The 21,702-nt window shown below is 38.7% G+C and overlaps 1 protein-coding gene across 1 annotated transcript in view; it reads left to right on the plus strand.

Annotated features, from left to right (window-relative positions):
* LOC144082435 (AF4/FMR2 family member 2-like) overlaps positions 1-21,702 on the plus strand; it is a 128,671-nt gene that overhangs the window by 24,221 nt on the left and 82,748 nt on the right. Inside the window, exon 2 of the mRNA XM_077609603.1 lies at positions 17,891-18,011. Within this exon, the coding sequence (XP_077465729.1) occupies positions 17,891-18,011 (121 nt within the window). The remainder of the gene's footprint in view (positions 1-17,890; positions 18,012-21,702) is intronic.

Below are 21,702 nucleotides of genomic sequence, written 5' to 3' on the forward strand. Positions count from 1 at the left end.
ATTTAGAGTTACACAGCACATAGATCAATATGCAAAATTATATCAAATTGGTCCAATCTTTTTCTAGACTTTCTTCTGGGAATAATGCACACACATTTAGCCAAACGCAATACATACACATGCAGGGATGGTGTCTAATCTTTCTCTGTCTCATCCTGCCCTTATGATAAACTGCCTGTCTAACATTGTTTTTCTTATCAACTGTGCATGCGCACGCGTTTGTGTGTCGCCCAGACCACAACTCACAAACATTAACATTTCCACACGCCTTCTTAGTCTGACTCCCCTCCTCCTCTTCTTCAGGCTCCATCTTTTGTCCTTCGCTTTTTAACCTGTTATCTGATCACTTGGCTGTGCCCCCAGTCTCCGGGTTTCATTTCATAGCATACAGGATATAGTTAAGTGTGTTCATTCATTACCTAATTAATCAATTTACCATGCCCTAATTCTTTCTCATCAGCTAATAGTCAGCATATTAACTGCAGCAGCGGTGGGAGTGCATCTGAATGAGGAAGGGGGGCTTTTTGAGTGTGCCTTAAATTATTAACCCTCATTATTATCAGGTGAAAGTCAGGAGATAAAGAGAGCCTCCATCACTGATCTGGCAAATCAGAGCATAATCACTTTCCCTTTCAAAAAGCAACGGTGCACAATCAGAATTTTCTGCCCACCATCGTTTAGAACAGCGGTGTAAAACTCATTGTTTGTTGCGGGCCACGTTGTAGTTTCGATTTCATCCGGAGGGCCAGCATGTCTTCCATTTAGGCTGCCAAAATTAATTGATTAATAAATTGACAGCTTTTTCAATCGTGCTGATCGATAGATCATTTTTGGACATTCAAATTTCTACAAATCGTCTGCAATTATTGATTTAAAATCAATAAACACAGGAAATATTCCCTATACATCTATACTCTTCATTTTAATTTGATCCTAAAACAGAAAGTCGGCACTCATGATTTACTTTCCCGGGCCACACAAAATGATGCGGCGGGCCAGATTTGGCCCCCGGTCTGCCAATTTGACACGTGGTTTAGAATTTGCAATTTTTTTTCAGGCAAGAGAAGAAAAAATACATAATTATTCGGAATCAACAAAGTAACTTTGCATTGCTCGTTCTTTCTTTATGTTTTAGTACAATTATATTGGCACTGGGCCTGCAAGCGTGGAAGTTTAATCAAAGGCAGATATACATCTTCAAATGAGCTCAAATATTTCAGTCCAAAAATGCCATTGACACTCACAGCTTTGCTGATGACAACTGGTATTTTTTTAATGTGTGGAACATTTATCATTTTGGCGCAGCCTTGAACAAACGCCAAAGAATGTAGGCTGTGACTGTGGGGCACCCCCAAGTTCAATTTCCCAGCGCTGAGAGCTGCACAATGCTGCTTCGTGTCGCTAATGGGATTTGCTTGCTGTGTTCACTATTGTGATGGGTTCAATGCAGAGGCACAATCTTTGCCAGTGCATTCAAAATGTGTTCATACTAAGATAAAAGTCTTAATATGCTGTATGCGCTCCATACAGGCATCAAAACTGCAACAGAGAAATGTATAAATGTTCTTTATTGTTGCGCACAAAATGCAGACCACATCTTAATTTCAACCCATGCTTTGATGTTGATTTATAATATACAATTGAACCTCAAAGGTCAAATAAATCCCTTATGGAACCTTTGACACTCGCTGAAAAAAACAGTCATAAAAATCTGCAATAATGGAATTATAAATAAATCTGTCCCAGCAGGCATGTTTGAAAATCCAATTTCAGAGTACTATATCTTCAAACGTCCATCACTGTATCATCATAGGATTCTGTATTTAATGGTAGCCTCCAATATTATGTGTATGTTTCCTTCCGTTCAGATCGGCCACATTTTTTTATACCCACGTAATGGGTTTCCTTGCAAAGTTAATGTAATCGCATGTAGAAGGGCAGCAGGCAGCCGCACACGCGTCAGGCACGACGCGATGTCGCTAGCTTTCGTGCTTTAAATTTTCGCCCGAGATGGCTGAGTTGATCGTTCAGCGATAGATTTCAGCAAATAAGAGGAAGCAGCCAATCAAATATGATTTCTCATCAACATCTAGTCAAAAAAAGCCCAAAGAATGAATGTAAAAAAATATAGGACTAACAGAATTGTCAAAATATTAGGAAATTAATGTCACAATTTTGACTGCTTCTTAGATGGACTTGCATGTTATCTATTCATGTTCCCCTCTCTTCAATAACCCATGCTCGTGGTCAAATCTTTCAAATAAGAAGTTATATGCATGTAACAAGATTTAAAGTAACTAATTAACGAATAAAGGGATTATTATCAAAAGTGGTGGACATGTTAAGAATATGAAAAGGCTGAAGTAATTAAATTTTGGGGTAATGAGATCAAAGGTAACAGACTCTCGTGAGCTCAAGTTCTTCTCTAGTTGTTCTTCAACACAGATAACATTGCGTTATGAAATATTAACATTTCGCCAAAGTTTGCTTCGTCTTTCTGCACAGTCTACATTTTTCAACTTGTTTATCATTATGTTAGCATTTTGAAGAGCTGTGTTTTGTTTGATGGCACATGTAAAAGGTTTGTAAGTACCCGACAAATTAATTCACTAATTATAAGCCAATTTCTTTATTCGTACTGGCCACTGAACAGCTGCATTTACACAATAGATAATAAGATGCACAGTGTTAATAAAAATACCAACAATATTCACACTTTAGCTGTTAATTTTCACACATCCTTCACAATTTTCTGTTTATCTTAAGACACAAGAGTTAATTCAGTTTCATTGGTGTGCTGTTCAGAATCATGAGCCACATACAAGATGAGATTTAGCAGGATATATATATATATATATATATATATATATATATATATATATATATGTATATATGTATGTATATATATGTATATGTGTATATATATGTATATGTGTATGTATGTATATATATATATATATATATATATATATATATATATGTGTGTGTGTAAATATATATATATATATATATATATATATATATATATATATATATATATATATATATATGTATGTGTATATATATGTTATTTTTTAAAGTTGAGTGATTAGCGTGTCGGCCTAACAGTTCCTAGATTGTGAGTTCAATTCCAGGTTCGAACCTTCCTGTGTAGAGTTTGCATGTTGGCCCTGAGCTTTTGGGGGTTTTCTCCGGTTTCCTCTCACATCCAAAAGACATGCACGGGTACGCTGTCTCCTTGTGCCCCTGGTTTGGCTGGCCACCAATTCAGGGTGTCGCCCGTCCCCATATTCTGCTGGTATATTCCACGACACTTGTGAGGGTAAGTGGTAAGGATGAATGAACGAATTTTGTTGTGAAAAGTAGTAGGAGGCTCCTCATAAATTTAAAAATTACTTCCAAAATGTGCAGTAGCGTCATTTAGAAATACGGGATCCATGTTTGCTCTGACAATGATTCTTCTCAAAAGTGTTTGCTCTCGGAAATGTGTCTGACTAGCCTGTTTTCATTGTGTCTCACGCACTCGAGAGTCTTGCCCTTCTGATCTCTCCTCCTTATCATGCTTTTCATTCCTTTTATTCCTTTGGTCCCTAAAAGCCATTATGTCTGAGTATACTCACAATGAAGATGGCGCATCATTAAATATGGGCAGTACGCTTTTTTAAAACCTCACACAGTCCGAGATACATTTACACAGGAACCAAGGGTTGTTAAAAATATACAGGTATGGGTGATCCTATAGTTAATAGTATTTATAGTAATTTACTTTTTTTCTACTGTTGACACGACTCAAAAAAATTTCATCTCGATATCAATTCTCCCCAAAAACATATGATACCATTTGAGGCACATAAGAAAAATGGGATGTTATTTTTTCTTAACTTAACAGGAGCGAATAAACAAATCCAACCAATAAATTAAGCCGTAAATCCAAAAATAAATATCCTTCATTATTCACTAATTTTCTGAACCGTTTATCCTCACAAGGGTCATGGGGGGTGCTGGAGACTACCAGCCAACTATGCGTAGGAGGTGGGGGACACCCTGAATTGGTGGCTAGACAACCGCAGGGCACAAGGAGACAATAGACAACCATTCACACTCACACTCATGCCTAGGGCCAATTTAGAGCGTTCAGTCAGCCAACAAGCATTTATTTGGGATGTGGGAGGAAACCAGAGAAAACCCACACAAGCCGGGGGAGAATATGCAAACGCCACACAGAGAGGACTCATCTGAGATTGAATCCTCGACCACAGAACTGTGAGGCCAATGCGCCAACCACTCATCCATGGGCCTTAATCCTGCATTAACAGTGTAAAAATCTAATCTATATTAGAGTGTCTTGGTTGTGATTTTCCTAACTTTTTATACGGTCACTGGATATTTACGCTTTGTTTTTGGAAAGTTTGTTTTCAGTAGTCTAAATAAATATTTAAATTACTGCTGTAAAGCGATTCAAATTTGTAATTGTGATTAATCACTTGCAGTCCGTAATAACTTCCGATTAGTTAATTTTTTTTGACAGGCATTAAGATTGATAATCATGATTAATCACTTGCTGTCAATAGATAGCTTCTGACTTTTTATGTTTTAAATGCAAAAATCACTGTTTATATATATTTGACAATATCCTTATACCTCAGGATTATTTTGTATCTGTTAGCCCTTAACACATTGACGCCGATGTTTGATGTTTGATCCATTTTGACTGGGGTGCTGGTAGCAATCGAATGTTTCAGTCAAAATGAATTGGTCGTCTAACGCTGTCAACGGTAAACACTTCCCATTAAAATAAAACGGATGTTATTTTAACATATGCAAAACATATGTGAATACACGTAATGGTTGACACACTGGAGTTAGCAGCTTTTTATTGCATGGGGGCCAGTTGCAGTGCCTTGCACAAGGGCGCCGCAATCATGTTTGCCGGGGCAGGGAGTACTGCGGTACAATTTTCAACCATCTGCGAGTACAATCTACCACCTGACTCATGAGGGCAACTCCATGCAAGCAGATGGGACAATTGACTTCAATCCAGATGATTTCAGGGAGACTCTCGGAGCTCCGGATAATTGACCAGCTTCGTGTCATTTGCTTGCCAATGTGACAGAGCCTATGCCAAATAGGCAATCTTACTGCGAGACTATGTTTGACACCAACTAGCATGCAGCATTTCATTCAAATTCATGGTACAATTGTAATAGAATTCAATGAAAGAAGATGGGTCAATTGCAATTTTCCTTCGATGATTGATCCCCTACCACCAATCGAATGTTTAGAGATTCAAGCTTCAATCTTCAAGAACTGCAAGACAGATGAGATAAATATTTTCTCACCATCACATATCATGATTCAAATTTCTATGTGGGGCAGCCTGGCGGCTGAGTGGTTAGCGCGTCACCCTCACAGAGCTGGGGTCCCGGGTTTAATCCCAGGTCGGTCGTCCTGTGTGGAGTTTGCGTGTTTTACATGGGCTTGCATGGATTTTCTCTGGGGACTCTGATTTCCTCTCACATTCCAAAAACATGCATGGCAGGCTGGTTAAACACTAAATTACCCCCCTAGGTATGAGTGTAAGTGAGAATGGTTGTCTGTCCCCTCGTCCCCTGCGATTGGCTGGCCACTTGTTCCCCGCCTTGTGACCGAAGTAATCTTGGATAGGCTCCAGCACCCCCTCACAATCCCTTGTGAGGCTGAGCAGGTCATAAAATGAATGACGCACTGTCAATTTGAACAAAATGAAACTTGTATTACATTTTTATACTCAGCATATATTAAAATAATACTTAAAAAGCAGTCAATGTACTGTTTAAGCCTTGAAATGGCAAGTAACTGTTTTTTAAACTAACTAATTAGTTTTTATATATGTATTTTAAGTCAAGTATTGATATATTTTTGTTTTATGAATAAATGAACATGTTAATGAAACAATATAATGATTTAAAGCAGAAATGCACTCCAGTTTGGGCCTCCGATAACACCACAGTTTTTTTAGGGTCATGAATTAATAAATTAATAATATGTTAATAAAAACATAATTCATACAAATAATTGTAAAACTCCACTCCGGCCGGTTATGGCCCCCAATAACCCTCTAAAGTTGTTGTTGTTTTGTTTTTTAATTTCACAACCTTATAAATGAATAAAATGTCAATGAAAACACTTAAATTAAAAAAGGAAGAAAAACAGAAATACACTGGTTAATGACCCCAATAATAGTCGAAAGTAGATTTAAAAAATCTTTTTAGTATATAGTCTTTAACTCGTTGTCTGCCATAAACACTGAAAGACATCCAATTCATTTAAAATGGGAGGACCGACTGTAAATGCTCATCTTTCAGTACTATTGATGGCACTAACTGTCTAATCCATTTTCCCTTGGAATGTTGTAAGCAATAATCAATGTTGCCAAATGACTTCAACGAGTGCCCGATGAATTGTTTTTAAATCTTTGTTTTACATATTTGAAATTAGACAATACCCACTAACATTGGGAATAAATCAAATCTTTCCACGATTTCTGGATTTCCATAGCAATTTCTAACATCAACCTGCATTAAATAATGCCATGTGATCAATTTCTAAATTGTACTCGATATCAAATGGTGAAGAAGATTTAGTTTCATGCTAAATATGTTGTCAAAGAACACAAGTTTTCAGCAAATGGCAGAATAAGGTTACATATTTCCGTCAAGCAAAAGAATATCTTGCTGAGAAGCCTTACGTTTACGATCTGAAGTGTTTTGTGAATCCAGCGAATAAGGAAAAAGACATTTTATAGCTCAAAACAAAAGAGAATGAATAAACAAAGATGAAAAACTTCATGCAGATGACAGTGTAAAACATTCTTTTACAGTATGTAACATATTGTTTCCACCTTTGTAATGTGACACAAAGGCGCAAACCCCAAAGTAGTGTCCCCCTATTCCTGCTATGCCCTCAATATTTATCTATCCATCATTGTCAAAGGCACACGTTCGCATGATGGGCATTGAAACAAATCCAAAAGGTAAAAAATGTGTCTCATTATAATCCCTGCTGTGAAGTGAAACACACAAACATGCACTCAGACACACTGAGACTGGATTGTGAGATGTTTGAGAGAGTTCATCATTACAACAGAAAAAGTACAAGCTGTATATTCTCATGTTGATGGCATTGTGCCGCGTCCTCTTCTCTCTCTGTGGGCCCAGGAATGCCTGCTGATATTTCCTCTGATGTCTAATGCTTTCAGAACGAACACACAAACCAGAGAAAACACACACAAACACACGCAGACAAAAATGTGTCGTTGAAGTGACACTTCAAACAAAGCTTTTGTCTGCAGCCTGACAGCTATTCCTCTTTCCTTCCCCCTCTCCTCCCCCTCTCATTATCCCCCTCACTCCTCCCTGTCATTCCAAAGCACTCCTACGAGCTACGCAGACACCCCCTTCCCTTCGCTACATGAATACACACAGCGAGCACATTCGAGGGTTTATACTTAATTGAGCCGCTCGGCTTAATGCTGCCTAAATAAAACACAGAGACTGAAAGTATAAAGAGCTTTGCATAACACCACCCGAGATAAGGAAAAGGTATACTTATCAGGTGATTTTATCACTAGTAGCGTAAGGCTCCTCCGTTCATCACTAATTAACAGGAATACTGAGATGGCACTGATAAAATGCAAAAAAAAAAGTTAATATTCCGTCTCATTTGATGGACTGCAAATACATCAGCATGCTGCCCACAACAAATATATGTTAAGAGAAAGTTGAAACAGGTAAGTGGGTGTGCACAAGGTGTATGAGAGGCAATCAGATTGAATGATTTATTGATCTACACCACATGTGTCAAAGTGGCGGCCCGGGGGCCAAATCTGGCCCGCCGCATCATTTTGTGTGGCCCGGTAAAGTAAATAACGAGTGCCGATTTTCTGTTTTAGGATCAAATTAAAATGAAGAGTATATATGTATATTAAATTTCCTGATTTTCCCTCTTTTAAATCAATAATTGTAATTTTTTAATCATTTTTTTCCGCCTGTTTTTAGTTCAAAAATCATTTTGTAAAATCTAAAAATATATATAAAAAAATGCTAAAATAAACATTGTTTTAGATCTATAAAAAAACGGAATATCCAGGGCTTTTAATCCAGTTCTTTTAATTCATTTATAAAAAAAATCTAAATATTATATCTAAAATGGTCCGGCCCACATGAAATCGAGTTGACGTTAACGCGGCCCGCGAACCAACCCGAGTCTGACACCCCTAATCTACACAAATAATCAAAATGCAACTATAACAATATCGTGTTTTTCTTTTTAACGTGGCATTTCGTAAAAAGAATGATTTTCACTAAAAGGAGTTTTAGCGTGAATTGTTGTCTGTTTCCTTTTGCCCTGCGATTGGCTCGCAACCAATTCAGCCCCCCCACAGCCCATCGTTGGTTGGAATATGCTCTAGCACCCCTTGCGACCCTTGTACTGATAAGCCGTACGGCAAATGGATAATTATTCACTTTTCATTCATCTTGCCATTGTTTAACACATCTGTGAATTAACACATCTGTGAAATATATACCAATAAGGTGCTGTAATATAAAGTAAAAAAAAATGAAAATAATAATATATAAATATAGTGCAGGGGTGGCGAACACGTGGCTCTTGAGCTGCTTGGGGCTCCTGGCCAAAATGAATGCGGCTCTTTGCTTCTTATCATATTTTGTATATCCTGCGGCTCTTTGCCTCGTTTCATGTTTCTCTAAAAACAAATAATAAATTATATTTAAAAAATAATTTGGCAGATTGGATTTTTTAATGCTGCTTCTGATGCAAGTTGTGGCTCTTTGACTCTTGCAGTTTTAAATTTTGTCCCTTTGTGTTTTACTTGTTCGCCACCCCATCAAAACGTGGTGTAAAGTAGCATCTTTAAGATAATAATAACAATAATTGCCCTGCCCCTTGCCCATCTCCGGCTGGGATAAACAGCTTCCCTGCTACCGTAATGAAAACAACCATATATTGAGTCGAAGGATGAATAATTTCAGCATTTGTTCTGTATTTAAATGTGTGAAGCGTACCACCTCAGACATAGTGTCATGACCCAAGGGAAAAATTGACAAGAAACCAAACAGACTCATCAAGTCCTCCTCCTCCTAGCGTTTGACCTTGCGATATGTGACACAGTTGTCCTGTCATGGCTCATCTGTGAAATGTGTAAATCATAATGATGACCTGTTGAAGACAGCAAGTTGTGGAATCACCTCAATTGCAATTTGATTAAAATTTGTTTGTTGTTTGATTTCAGCCGAAGGTTTGTTTTAGAGAAAGAAGCTCGTGAAATCACCAATCCCAACAAACAACAATTTCCTTTTAAATGAAGCAGAGTGGCGCAGCGGAAGCGTGCTGGGTCCAGAGGTCGATGGATTGAAACCATTCTCTGCTGCGCAGAAACCTGAACAAAACATTTTTAACTACCGCTATCTGCTGTTGATATTAACAAGCAAGGCCACCTGATGATGCAGTGTTCAACTGTTTGACTTCAGTCCAGGGGATTATGGTTAGGGGTCGATTCCCGCTAAGTGGTGGTGTGATTGTGGGTACAAATGGTTGTCTGTCTCGGTGTGTGCCCTACGACTGATTGTTGACCAGTTCAAATTGTAGTCTGCCTTTTGCCCGAAGTCATCTGGGATAGGCTCCGGCACTACAAGACCTTGACAGAAGCAGTGTTGATAATGAAATTAAACAAGCAAGAGTGTGCTCCGGCTCACCACAGGCTGTAGGCGCTGCACCTGTGCCCTCTTCTGGCTAACACGGGACCAACAGGCAACACAGACAGCAATAAGTCCGCAATTATCTACTCATCCCTGATCCCCCCCCAAAAATAAATAAAATCAGATCGATAGATACAGCCCAATGTTAAATACTGCCAAGTTTCAAGATAATCGGCCCACGAATGATGGAGAGGTGGGACTTCAAAGTTAGATTACACAAGAAGAACAACAACTACTTGAATGGCAACTGGACGGTCCTTCAGTCTGAAAAATCTGCTAAGTAGAAATATGCTTCCCTCACCATTAAGCCACTTGAAAGCGACATTGTTGGCCATCTTGAAGTGGTTAAAATCAGAGTTGGGGGGGAAAGGTATAGATAATCAAATTTCAAATCTCCCCCAAACTTTGTCAGAACCTGTTACTTCATAGATTCAAAGAGGAAAAAATACAAACAGTATTTAAAATTGGGCTTTTGCAAGTATTTAACTTAATAATAATCGGACATAGGCTTTGTCATTATCATTGACTCGACAAAAGCCTAATTGTCATCATACCCAGAAACTGCGTATGACGAAATTGGTGGTGCTTCTCCATAAGGTGCGTTTTCCCGGTAAAAGACCCAAATAAGTGAAAATAATTTCAGACTCGTAATTTGGAATTCTGCCGTGATGGATACATCGCATCACCCCCCCGAGCGGATCACTTACCTCTCACTGTCTTTCACTTACCTTCAGTCAGCCAGTAGGAGGCAGATCACCGCCCAACGTCTTTTCATGTTACCTGTTACCTCACCCCAAAGTTATTACACATTTGAAGGGATTGTGTGTCGTGTTACCGCAAGTTTAGAGTCCTGATCGATGTGGGAAAAATTAAATTAAAGTTGGTAGGATTTTACCCACGCCTCGTGAAAGACTGGAGCTTTCGTCCAGTGCCTTAGATTGCTCGGTCACACGACCTCTAATCTGCGTAATTATTAGTATCAGAACATTGAAACTACCGTTTCAGTGTGTAACCTCATAGTTCGAGTCAACGAGAGACCACTCTCCATGAAGCAGAGTGACACAGTGGGAGCATGCTGGGCCCATAATCCAGAGGTCGCTGGATCAAAACCCTCCTCTGCTATAGGAATATCCCTGTGGGCCACAGTCTTTAAAGTAATTGGTCTGAAATATCTGAGCCAAATGTAAATTTTTACTCACTTGATATGATTTGTAGTTCTTAAGGAACTTGTATTTTGTCATGCTGCTGCAGGCTTTAATGACTAGCATTATAGTGGAAAGCCTGAATGGAAAACAGTTATCATTAATGGCTTCAGTAACACCTGTGCCTTTCCTACTGTGTCATATCATGCAATCTCTCCTGAAAAGCATTCATCAGGACTGTGGGAAGCATTTATACATAAAAGCCTCCATTTGCATGTTTTCTCATTTAAATGAGCAGTGCTGCTGCGTGCTGTCAGTGTTCACTGTTAGGAATGTTTTGCTTCAAAGTGATCCAATAAATGGGCTCTTTTTGCTCAATTACAAAGTGTGTATTGACAAAACATAGTTTCAGATGTGAGATAAATGCAGAAATATTCACTTGAGCTGAAACAAATGCTCTTCATCTCCAGAGGAACGCTTTAATCCAGTGGCTCTACAAATTGTGTGCACAGGCTCATTGAGCTCAGACAGCAAAGAAAAACTTTGCCCTGAAATGTCTGGATGGCTTTATATTAGTTGAAACATATTTCAAGAGGTTGCCTTGAATCGTTCTGGCAGTTCTTCCCCGAGGACAAAGATTCTGTGGACCCACCGACTTTTGGGGGGCAAAGACTTCCTTCAAATTAACAATATAATAACTCTATACTGTGCAGTACACCCACCTGCTACGCCATTTCTCTCTTGGCGCAGATCAAATTTGTTCAATGATTGGACTAGCAATGGTTTTTCAACTGGGTGTAATTTTATTGGCAGGGCAATCAGCAACAACAACATGATGCAAGATAGCGTATGAGTGCAAACATAAAAAACAGCTAAGAGTGAGCTTTTCTGAGGTTTTGAGACTGATTGAAAACAATGACACTTGGTCACTACAGTCAACAGTTATTCAAAAGTTGACACATGACTTTTAACCCTATATAGGAAACATTACCTTTTTGTGAGATTTAAAAAAATGTTTTTCTAATGCATTTTGACACTTAAGACCCTTACCCAAGATAGTTATGGCTAGCGACTTTCTTTATGCAATACAATAATTTAACAAAAAAAAACCTAACACTCCAGGAACTGCAGAAAAAAAAATATTTGCAATTATTATTCATATAAAATTTAAGATAATAATCATTCATTCAATCAGCTATTCCTCACAAGGGTCGTGGGGGGTGCTGAAGCCTTGCCTAACAAACTCTGGGCAGCAGGCAGGGGACACACTGTATCTGTTGTCAGCCAATCGCAGGGCAATAATTATCATTATTGTATTTTTTAATCTTATTTGACACAGTAAAACTATTTTTTATATACGCTATATTAATGAAATTAAAATGAATTGAAAACAAAATTGACTTTGTTTACAGCCCTAAGTAACGCTCTAAAATATTTTTTTTCTCAATACTATTTAAGTCATTGCATGACCTTGACGGCCATAGACGTCCATTTCATTTTGGAGATTTGATCAATCGTTCATTCATCCCCTCAAAATATTTTAATAATTCATATTCATTAATAATTCATCCCCAAAATAGATTGGACGCCTACGCCATCAATGAGTTAAATAGGTGTCCTCTAAAATAGAGTCATGATTCTTGCCTATAAGGTTTCTTTACATTTCCTTTAATATGTGCTGATAGCAATATATTTTTACGAATATAACTTAAAGTGATAATCGACTAATAATTCTTACAGCTCTATTTTGTAGCTTACAAATAGGGTGAGTGCTGGTTTCATAAATGCATCCCCATATCTCAACTGAGTAAGTTATCTATAGAAGTGACAGTGAGCAATAAAAATGGGAATAATTCAGGGCATCCTTGGTTTTACAGAGCATGGCTATCTGGTTTTTGACAGTTTGGTTTTCACATTATCTATATTGCAGAGAAAATACACTGCACACACAATATTTCAGAGAAACAACCAAAGTTATACTTCTCAGCTTCATCTGCTCTTTTTTCTTTCCTCCTGTCAGATTTCCACGGCACACATGTCCTACTACTCGCAATGACACATTGCTAGTTACTGCTGTGTTGTTAACTTTAATATTCATGGGTTAAATTGTGATAAATCACCTTTCTTGAGATGGTCGTGTTGATTTTGGGTGTCTGGTCATGTGTTCTTTAATATCCGCTTCCCGTGTAGCCTAAGGTTGCACAAGTCACACCGTAGTATTTCATTTATTTTGTACAAGAATTTTTGTTTGGATTCCTTACAAACTGGCCAACATCCTGAATGAACTGGTTTAATATTAGAAATACCAAGTGTGAATTAACACATACATTTAACAATTCGGGAATTAAAAATTGTTGATGGGAATGGAAAATTCACTTTAGAGCACATGTGTCAAAGTGGCGGCCCGGGGGCCAAATCTGGCCCACCGCATCATTTTCTGTGGTCCGGGAAAGTAAATCATGAGTGGCAACTTTCTGTTTTAGGATCAAATTAAAATGAAGAGTATAGATGTATATTACATTTCCTGATTTTCCCCCTTTTAAATCAATAATTGTAATTTTTTAACCAATTTTTTCTGTGTTTTTAGTTAAAAAATCATTTTGTAAAATCTAAAAATATATATAAAAAAAGCTAAAATAAACATTGTTTTAGATCTATAAAAAACTGAATATTCAGGGATTTTAATCCAGTTCTTTTAATCCATCTAAATCAAATATTATATCTAAAATGGTCCGGCCCACATGAAATTGAGTTGACGTTAACGCGGCCCACGAACCAACCCGAGTCTGACACCCTTGCTCTAGTGTGTTTTGAATTCACACAAAAGAAACAATGAGTTGAATCTGAATGGCAGAAATATAATGTACATTTGGTCCTGATGCTATAAAATACATATTATTTCACACCTATCAGACTTTAGGTGGTGGTGCTTTTCAGAGATTACACACTTTAATACAGTTTCAGAAAGTGACATTTTTTAGACCGCAATCTGACCATACTTAATATTAGTACAATATCATTGGATGAGAAGGTTTGCTGTGAATGTGCTAGGGAAGACAGTCAGGTTGTGCGTATGCAATCAAGTGTGTGTGCGTGTGTGTGTTTTTGCCAGAAAGAGTGTGTGCAAATAGTTATCAGGGGACACCAGCATAGCTCTGTTGAGATTAAATTCCCAGAGCTTACTCTAGCTATGAGCATTACTTCAGGGGACACACACCCCCTGTCATGTACACCCACACACACATACTGGCATGCACACACAATCTCATTCATAAAAAAACTCAGAATGAGCATTAATCTCCTCTCATCTCGTTTTCTGAACCGATTTATCCTCATTAGGATTGCAGGGGGTGCTGGAGCAAATCCCAGCTTTCTCCGGGCCAGAGGCGGGGGACACCCTGAAATGGTGGCCAGGCAATCGCAGGGCACACCCATACCTAGGGGCAATTTAGAGTATCCAATCAGCCACCATGTATGTTTTTGGAATGTGGGAGGAAACCGGAGTACCCGGAGGAAACCCACGCAGGCTCGGGGAAACATGGAAACTACACACAGGTGCATAAAAATATAATAGAATAAATAGACTGCATGGCGGCCACCCGATAATGCAGTGGCAATTCCATCTGACTTTGGTGCGGGCAATTTGGGTTCGATTCCCAATCGATGGGGGTGTGATTGTGAGCGTGAGTGATTGTCTTTTTCATTGTGCCCTGGGATTGGCTGGCAACCAATTCAGGGTCTCCCCCGCTTGCTGCCCGTGGTTTACTGGGATAGGCTCCAGCACCCCCCACGACCCTTGGGAGGATAAGTGGTATAGAAGATGAATGAATACATGGCGGTGATATGACCCTGTGCAAAGCCTGGCCAGACAGAAGTCAACCTATCTGATGACTAACTATGATAAGGAAAACATGAATTTGTTAATTCGTTACACACAAATACTTCAACTCAAACAAAGCCAAAGATAACACGTGTTATAATAACAAATTCCTACTTTTTTTTTCAAACTATGTTACTGAACCCAAACCATTTCTCACCTGATGAATATTTAATGCTTAGCATCCCCGCTGGTGTGTCAAGCAAGATACTAATCATGCTCAATAATAAAGATATCGTACATATACTAAAACATATACTACTAACTACTATTACTAATGCATATTTGTCTGGTACTTTAGTGTCTGAGCTGTCTCTTATTTCTGTGCACTAAAGTTCGCAGACAATGCTATACTTGTCAGTCATTTGCCTAGAATTCCCATTTCTCTCTGTGGCTTTTTGCTCACCTTTACCTTCCTGTGCTGAAATCTCTACTCCGTCTTTCATCATTCTCTTATTTTCTCTCCTTTTTAAGAAACTCCCTTTCCCTAAAGTGATTTTATTTCCTTCCCATAGGTCTCTATGACCGCCTCCCCCTTTCTTGCTTTCTCCTTGTTGCCGTTCAATTCTTCTTACCTCCCACTCACATCTTATGGGGAGATTAAATGTCGGAGGCGAGGTCTGGTACAGGAAAAGAGAATGTCTCTTTTAATTGTGTTGATGGCTAATCAGGCACTCTGTTTCCTCTTTGTGCTGTGCATTGAGAAAAAGAGATGCCCTTTCCTGGGTCAAGAAGCTATATAGGCTTTAAAGCTGTGCTCAGACAGGCCTCGTTTTGTAACGCGACAACGCCTCGCTTGCACTAAGCCCGTTGCCAAATGCTGTTTTGTGTTCAGACTGAACTATAAGTCTCCAAAAATTGAATTCCACCTACCCCAAACAACTTGAGCATCACGTAATGTAAAAAATAGGCAATATAAGCACTTTAACGAAATAATTTTATGAATTTTCCTCTTCATATTTCTTCATTCTCAATGTACAAAGCAAAGTAAAACGGTCTGTCTGTTTTTTGATGAGCCATTTCTTTTAAAAAGCTAGTTTTGTGTTGATATGTTTCAGCCCATGAAACAAAACAACTTTAATCATGTAATACTGCAATTTCGGTCCTGTAATATTAAAATGAATAACTTAAATATCATAAAATTGCACCTTTAATATCCTAATAATACAATTTCATTTAAATAATAATAGGAAAGTCCTGATATCATGATTTTTCTCTCATAATATTGCAATGTGTGACATCATTCTTGTAATATTGTGACTCTAATCTCCTAATATTTTGGCAAATCTGATAGTCCTATTTTCTTTTTTTTCCTTGCACTTTCATTGACTGGATGTTGATGAAGTTTTGATTCGATGAGTGAGGTCATGTGATTTAGGAAACATATTTGATTGCCTGCTTCCTCGTCATCGCTGAAATTTTTGGCTGAAAGATCAATTCTCATGAAAAAAATTTGGCCTGTCTGAACGCAGTTTAAGACCCGCATGTAGATTTCTCAAGTCTCAAGGTTGGAGTTAGAATGGCAAAATTTATATTTAGCTTATAACAGACTGTATTTTAAGGGGAAACAATTAGCAGCCATATTGTTCTCTACAGATCACTTTTTAAAATTTATACTTTTAGCTGTTTTACAGAAGAAAAAAACATCATGAATCGTATAATCGGCAGCACTCATGGGTGGCGTGAAAGCCAAAGAAGATTAGTTCCCAGAACGACTGATTTGCTTTTTTCTAATGTTGTCAGTAATAGGGCATGAGGGTCCGATTTATCATCAACACTTAAAATAAATACATTCCCAACTAAAGTTAAAACTGAATTATTTAAAAAGAATAGTCCATATCTAATGTATTATGAATGAAAGAGTTGTTTTCTGCATTTTGATTCATAATATCAAAATAAGACAATCTCATGATTATTTGGTTCTCAAAGTCTCCCCATTCGGGATCAAAAGCACTGTTAGTCTCAAATCCACTTCATGGGTTCGTGGTGGTTTACCATTTCTAACTTCTGGCTGGTGTGCACTTAAGAGAATTGAGATTGGCAGATGCATATGTGTTGCAGGAGCTGAAGGAAAACAAAAAGGAGACGTGCATGGCTACTCTGAGGAGCAACTGTTCATATCGTATTTAGCATAGAAAATTGACACTGAAAAAGAAAATCTTGTTTAAGCTCCGCATGGAGGCTCAAATGTTCGCAGAGCCACAATTTAAACATAGCCCTATTGTTTTTTGGGGGAGAAATTCTGTTACCTATGGGGTACTTCCAGGAACCTCTTGTTTATTTTGGGTCATTTCCAGCTCACTTCCTGTTGATATCAGGTTTTGTGGCATTTTAGATTCACTTCCTCATGATACGGGGTCATGGTCTATCGATTTTGGAGCAATTTTGTGTCACTTACTGTGGATATTAGGTTATTTGCTGTTCATTTTTGGACAATTCCTAGGCCGTCCGCCTCTTTGTGCCCTGCGATCGGCTGACCACCGATTCAGGGTGTCCCCCGCCTCTGCCCCGGAGTCAGCTGGGATAGGCTCCAGCTCTACCCTAATGAGGATAAAGCGGTTCAGAAAATGAGATGAGAGAATTCCTAGGCCATTTCCTGTTGAAATCCGGTCATTTTCTGTTAATTTTGAGGCATTTCAGGGTCACTTTCGCTAAATGTCAGTCTTTGCACTTCTTGATTTTGAAACATTTCAGATTCACTTCCTGTTCATGTTGGTTCACTTCCTATTTATTTTGGGGTATTTCAGAGTCATTTCTTGTTGATTGTGGGACAATTTTGGTAAATTAGGAGACTGACAAATAGCACTACAAAACTGAATTAGGACTGAAACAATCTATGCAACAAACAGTTCATTAGTTGTAATCACATTTTACAGCAAGACGATAACTATAGCTTTAATTTCCTACACCTCACTTTGTGGAAATTAAAGGTATAAGTTAATCGGTCTCTATTCCTTTTTTAGGTCAGAAATGGGTGGTTGGGGGATCGTCTATGTAGCATCATGCTTTTACTAGCCATTGTAGGTGCTTGATATTGTACACATGTCAGACATAAAAGACTGTTTTTTGTGAGTGGGTAAAACTAATGAGATTTTCTCCCTGTTTCCCTTTAGCCATTTGGAGTCAGAGCGCAATGTCCTGAAAAGGAGGGAATGGGAGAGGAGGACCCAGGAGGTGCAGCAGGATGAAGATTTGTTCTCGACTGGATTCAACCTGTTTGGGGAACCTTACAAAGTATGAGTCACTCATTTGACTGTTGAAACTTTTCTGAATCTATCACAGTTCATTTAGTAGGTTGGAAAAATGTTAATCGATTATTAAAACTATAAATGACTGTCCCCATACAGTCTAAAATAGCCATCGATTAGAATTTTTCTCATCTCGTTTCATTTTCTGAACCCCTTTATCCTCACTAGGGTGGGTGCTGGAGCCTATCCCAGCTGACTTCGGGCCAGAGGCGGGGGACAACACCCTGAATTGGTTGCCAGCCAATTGCAGGGCACAAGGAGTTATCCATAAAATTGAAAAGTATCCTGTGACCAGAAATATGTGGTATTTTCTAGAAAATGTTAATTTACGACAGGAACACCAGAAAATCGACAAGAAAGTCAAGCTAAGTAAAAGATTTTACTTTGCACACGCTGCAGCTTTCTAGAGACTAGAAGGTCCCTGTTTTTTAGGAGACAGTTTTACACCAGTTGTTAAAATTTGATTCATATTTAGGCAAGGACAATTGGACATGCTTGGCATCATTTTTAGGTAAATGGGATGATTTTACAAGATCTTAACTTGTGAGGATGGGTCACTTTAAAAAGGAATTCGACTTTGTGGTTCAGTGTCATGATTCAAAGCAATCAACTAAAACTTACTGCATGCCACTGATTAACCTTAATATGCTGTATATTTTATTGTAGCAGGCATTGCTTAAATGGTCATTTTGGGTATGATAAAGTCAGTAATTGCCTTCAAGTAGATCATAATAGGCTAACATTTTCATTTGATTTCCCTCTGTGGTACACCATTGTACCTTCTAACATAAGTGTCTTTGCAAGAGCGTTTGAGACCCTCAGAACGTATTAAGTCCACAGTCAACTGTTGCCCCCTGTGTATGAAATGAATTCACAAGGTCTGATTCTTATTTTCTGGGGCTAAGCACTTCACTTGCTTTTGCAGCCAAAAGTCCTTGGGACAGGCCGGCTTTGAATCTTGACAGCAAGCATGCGAATGTGACTGTCATAATACCTAAAAAACAGAGCTAGTTACCCACTGTTATCAAAGGTATAGGGCCGATTTGGGATGATGTCACATGACAGGTAACGTTGATAAGGCTTCAATTATTTGTCTTCAAGCCTTTAATAGTGCTAAGCTGAAGTCGAGATATGAGTTTGTTTGAGAAAATGATAGGGCACCACCATTTTCAACACTACTGGTGAGAGGGTTAAGTGATTGAACTGTAAAAATACAAACCAAAGAACATGGAAAAAATTGAGAAGCATTCTGAAGGCAGTCTTGCGTCTAAACAGCTAAATTCAAAGGACTGCCACATTGGGTAGAGTGGGCACTCCCTTTAAGGATGAAACAAATTAACATCAAATTGCTATTCCGATATCTCTGACCATTGACCTCAAGATCCCAAATTTAATTACCTCTTCCGTTTTGTATCGCGACCAACATATCTGTACCAACATATCTGATCTTGAGCCATCGTGAAATTCCTTTTCTGACTTGCCCTTTGATGATGAACCCAAAATGTAATCAGCACTTCTGTTTCAGATTACAAACAAAACCTGTAAATTCGGTATTTATCCATTTATTGCTTTTTGAGTTATGTTGAACACAAACAAGCAAAACAAACTTCTCTGACTTTGACCTCATAACTCCCAATTGTAATCACATATTTCGATTCATATTACAAACATATCCTCTAAGAGTGCAATAATACATCTTTGAGGCGTTCTTGAGTGGCCATCAATGAACGGCAATAAATTAATTTGGTAAATGTACCTGTAGTATCATCTCTTAGTATACTACAGTACATAATACGCATATGTTTTCTAATCTCATCTAATTTTTGGAACTGCTTTATCCTCATTAGGGACGTGGGGGGTGCTGGAGCCAATCCCAGCTGTCTCCTGGCCAGAGGCGGGGGACACCCTGGTTAGCCGATCGCAGGACACAATGAGATGGACAACCATGCACACTCACACCCATACCTAGGGGCAATTTAGAGTGTCCAATCAGCCTACCATGCCTGTTTTTTGGAATGTGGGAGGGAACCGGAGTACCCGGAGGAAACCCACGCAGGCCCGGGGAGGACATGCAAACTCCACACAGGTGGACGTGACCTGGATTCGAACCCAGGACTCCAGAGCTGTGAGGCCAACGCGCTAACCACTCATGCCTACGGGCCGCCCACGCATACGTTTTAATTGCAAAAATGTTTTGTCTCCGTCAGTTACAGGGAAACATGAGCTTTTGGTGCAACACTTTGCGTCTAACCTATTGTTGTGGCCATTTAGGTGAAAATGTGATGGATGGGGCATTTTTTCAGCCTTGAGGCTAAATAGCTGACTTGACCATCCACAGAGGTTTATGTTTATTTGCTTCATATTCCAGCCTCCCTGTGTTCCTCCTCCATATCTGCCCTTGCTATAGCTCTCGCTGCTGTGACTCATGACAAATAGCTTCGGCACAATTTGCTACTTTGCTCAGCTGATTCATTTGTCTCGCTAAAGATTTCAGTTTCTACTAAAGGTGTCGCTTTACAGGTACATACAATCATAGGGCCTCTTCAATCTCACAGCCCACTTTCACTGAGTGCATTGAACTTTTAAGATTTATATCTTTTCGTTATCACAAAGGATATAGAGAAATTTCTTCTCAATCAATCCCCCCGCCACAACACTTAGCCCTCATATCAGTTTGGTGTCTGTCGCTGTCTGACTTTTTTTTCTTTTCTTCTCACTGTCAACTATTAGCTAATCCCATCACTAATCCTGTTAAAGAGCGATATGTTGTTAGCACTCACAATTGCAGGTATTCATCCCTTTTTCTGTTTTCCATTTTGCCCATTTGTGAATGTTTTTTCTCATCCTCTTCAGCCACCAAATCTTTTATTCATGAGTTGGAGAAGAAACAAGCTAATTTATTCACATTTGACTTTAGCTCACAGTGGCTTGTGTAGTGCAAGTGTATGGATCAAAATTTTAATTGTGCCGAGCTGGGTTTTATTTTTTTTAAAAGGGAGCCTTTTGAAAATAAGTTGAAAATAATTTAAAGAATTGATTTTAAATATGTTACATTATTTTTGGAAAGTTTATTCAGTCTCCAGTTTCACCATAGTGAACACATGGCACAGGGGCTGAAGGCCTGTCATTTGGCCTCTAGATAGCCCGATAGCTTGATAGCTGGATCAAGGATCGGTGACTAGGTTTTCCTATTCACCACTGCCTCGATCAGTACACCTTGCGTGGATTCAAACGATAAGCTATTCATTTAACTGCATATTACGTTCATCAGCTGTCCTTTTTGAAGGCATATTTAGCAAACGGACAAATGAGAGGGTCATCCTATTCATTAACGCCTCGGGTGGTGTTGTGTTGGTGTATGGGTTCATTTAACAGAGACAAAATGTTAACCGTTTATTAAACATAGTGACATTTATTATTCAGCTTGTGGCTCACACAAATTCCAAGCCAAACCTCAAACTAATACTGTTAGTGTTAATCTGCAGAAGTACAGTATGTATAAATGATGATAAAATAATAATTTCTTACTCTCCCTTTATGACTGGCTAGAGCAGGGGTGTCAAACCGGTCCTCAAAGGGACGCAGTGGGTGCAGGTTTTCATTCCAACTCAACAAGAGGATACCTTTTGCAAGTGTAATCAGTTAATTAAAGTCAGGTGCTACTTATTTTAGAAGAC

The sequence above is a fragment of the Stigmatopora argus genome, chromosome 9, assembly GCF_051989625.1.
Source record: "Stigmatopora argus isolate UIUO_Sarg chromosome 9, RoL_Sarg_1.0, whole genome shotgun sequence".
NCBI lineage: Eukaryota > Metazoa > Chordata > Actinopteri > Syngnathiformes > Syngnathidae > Stigmatopora > Stigmatopora argus.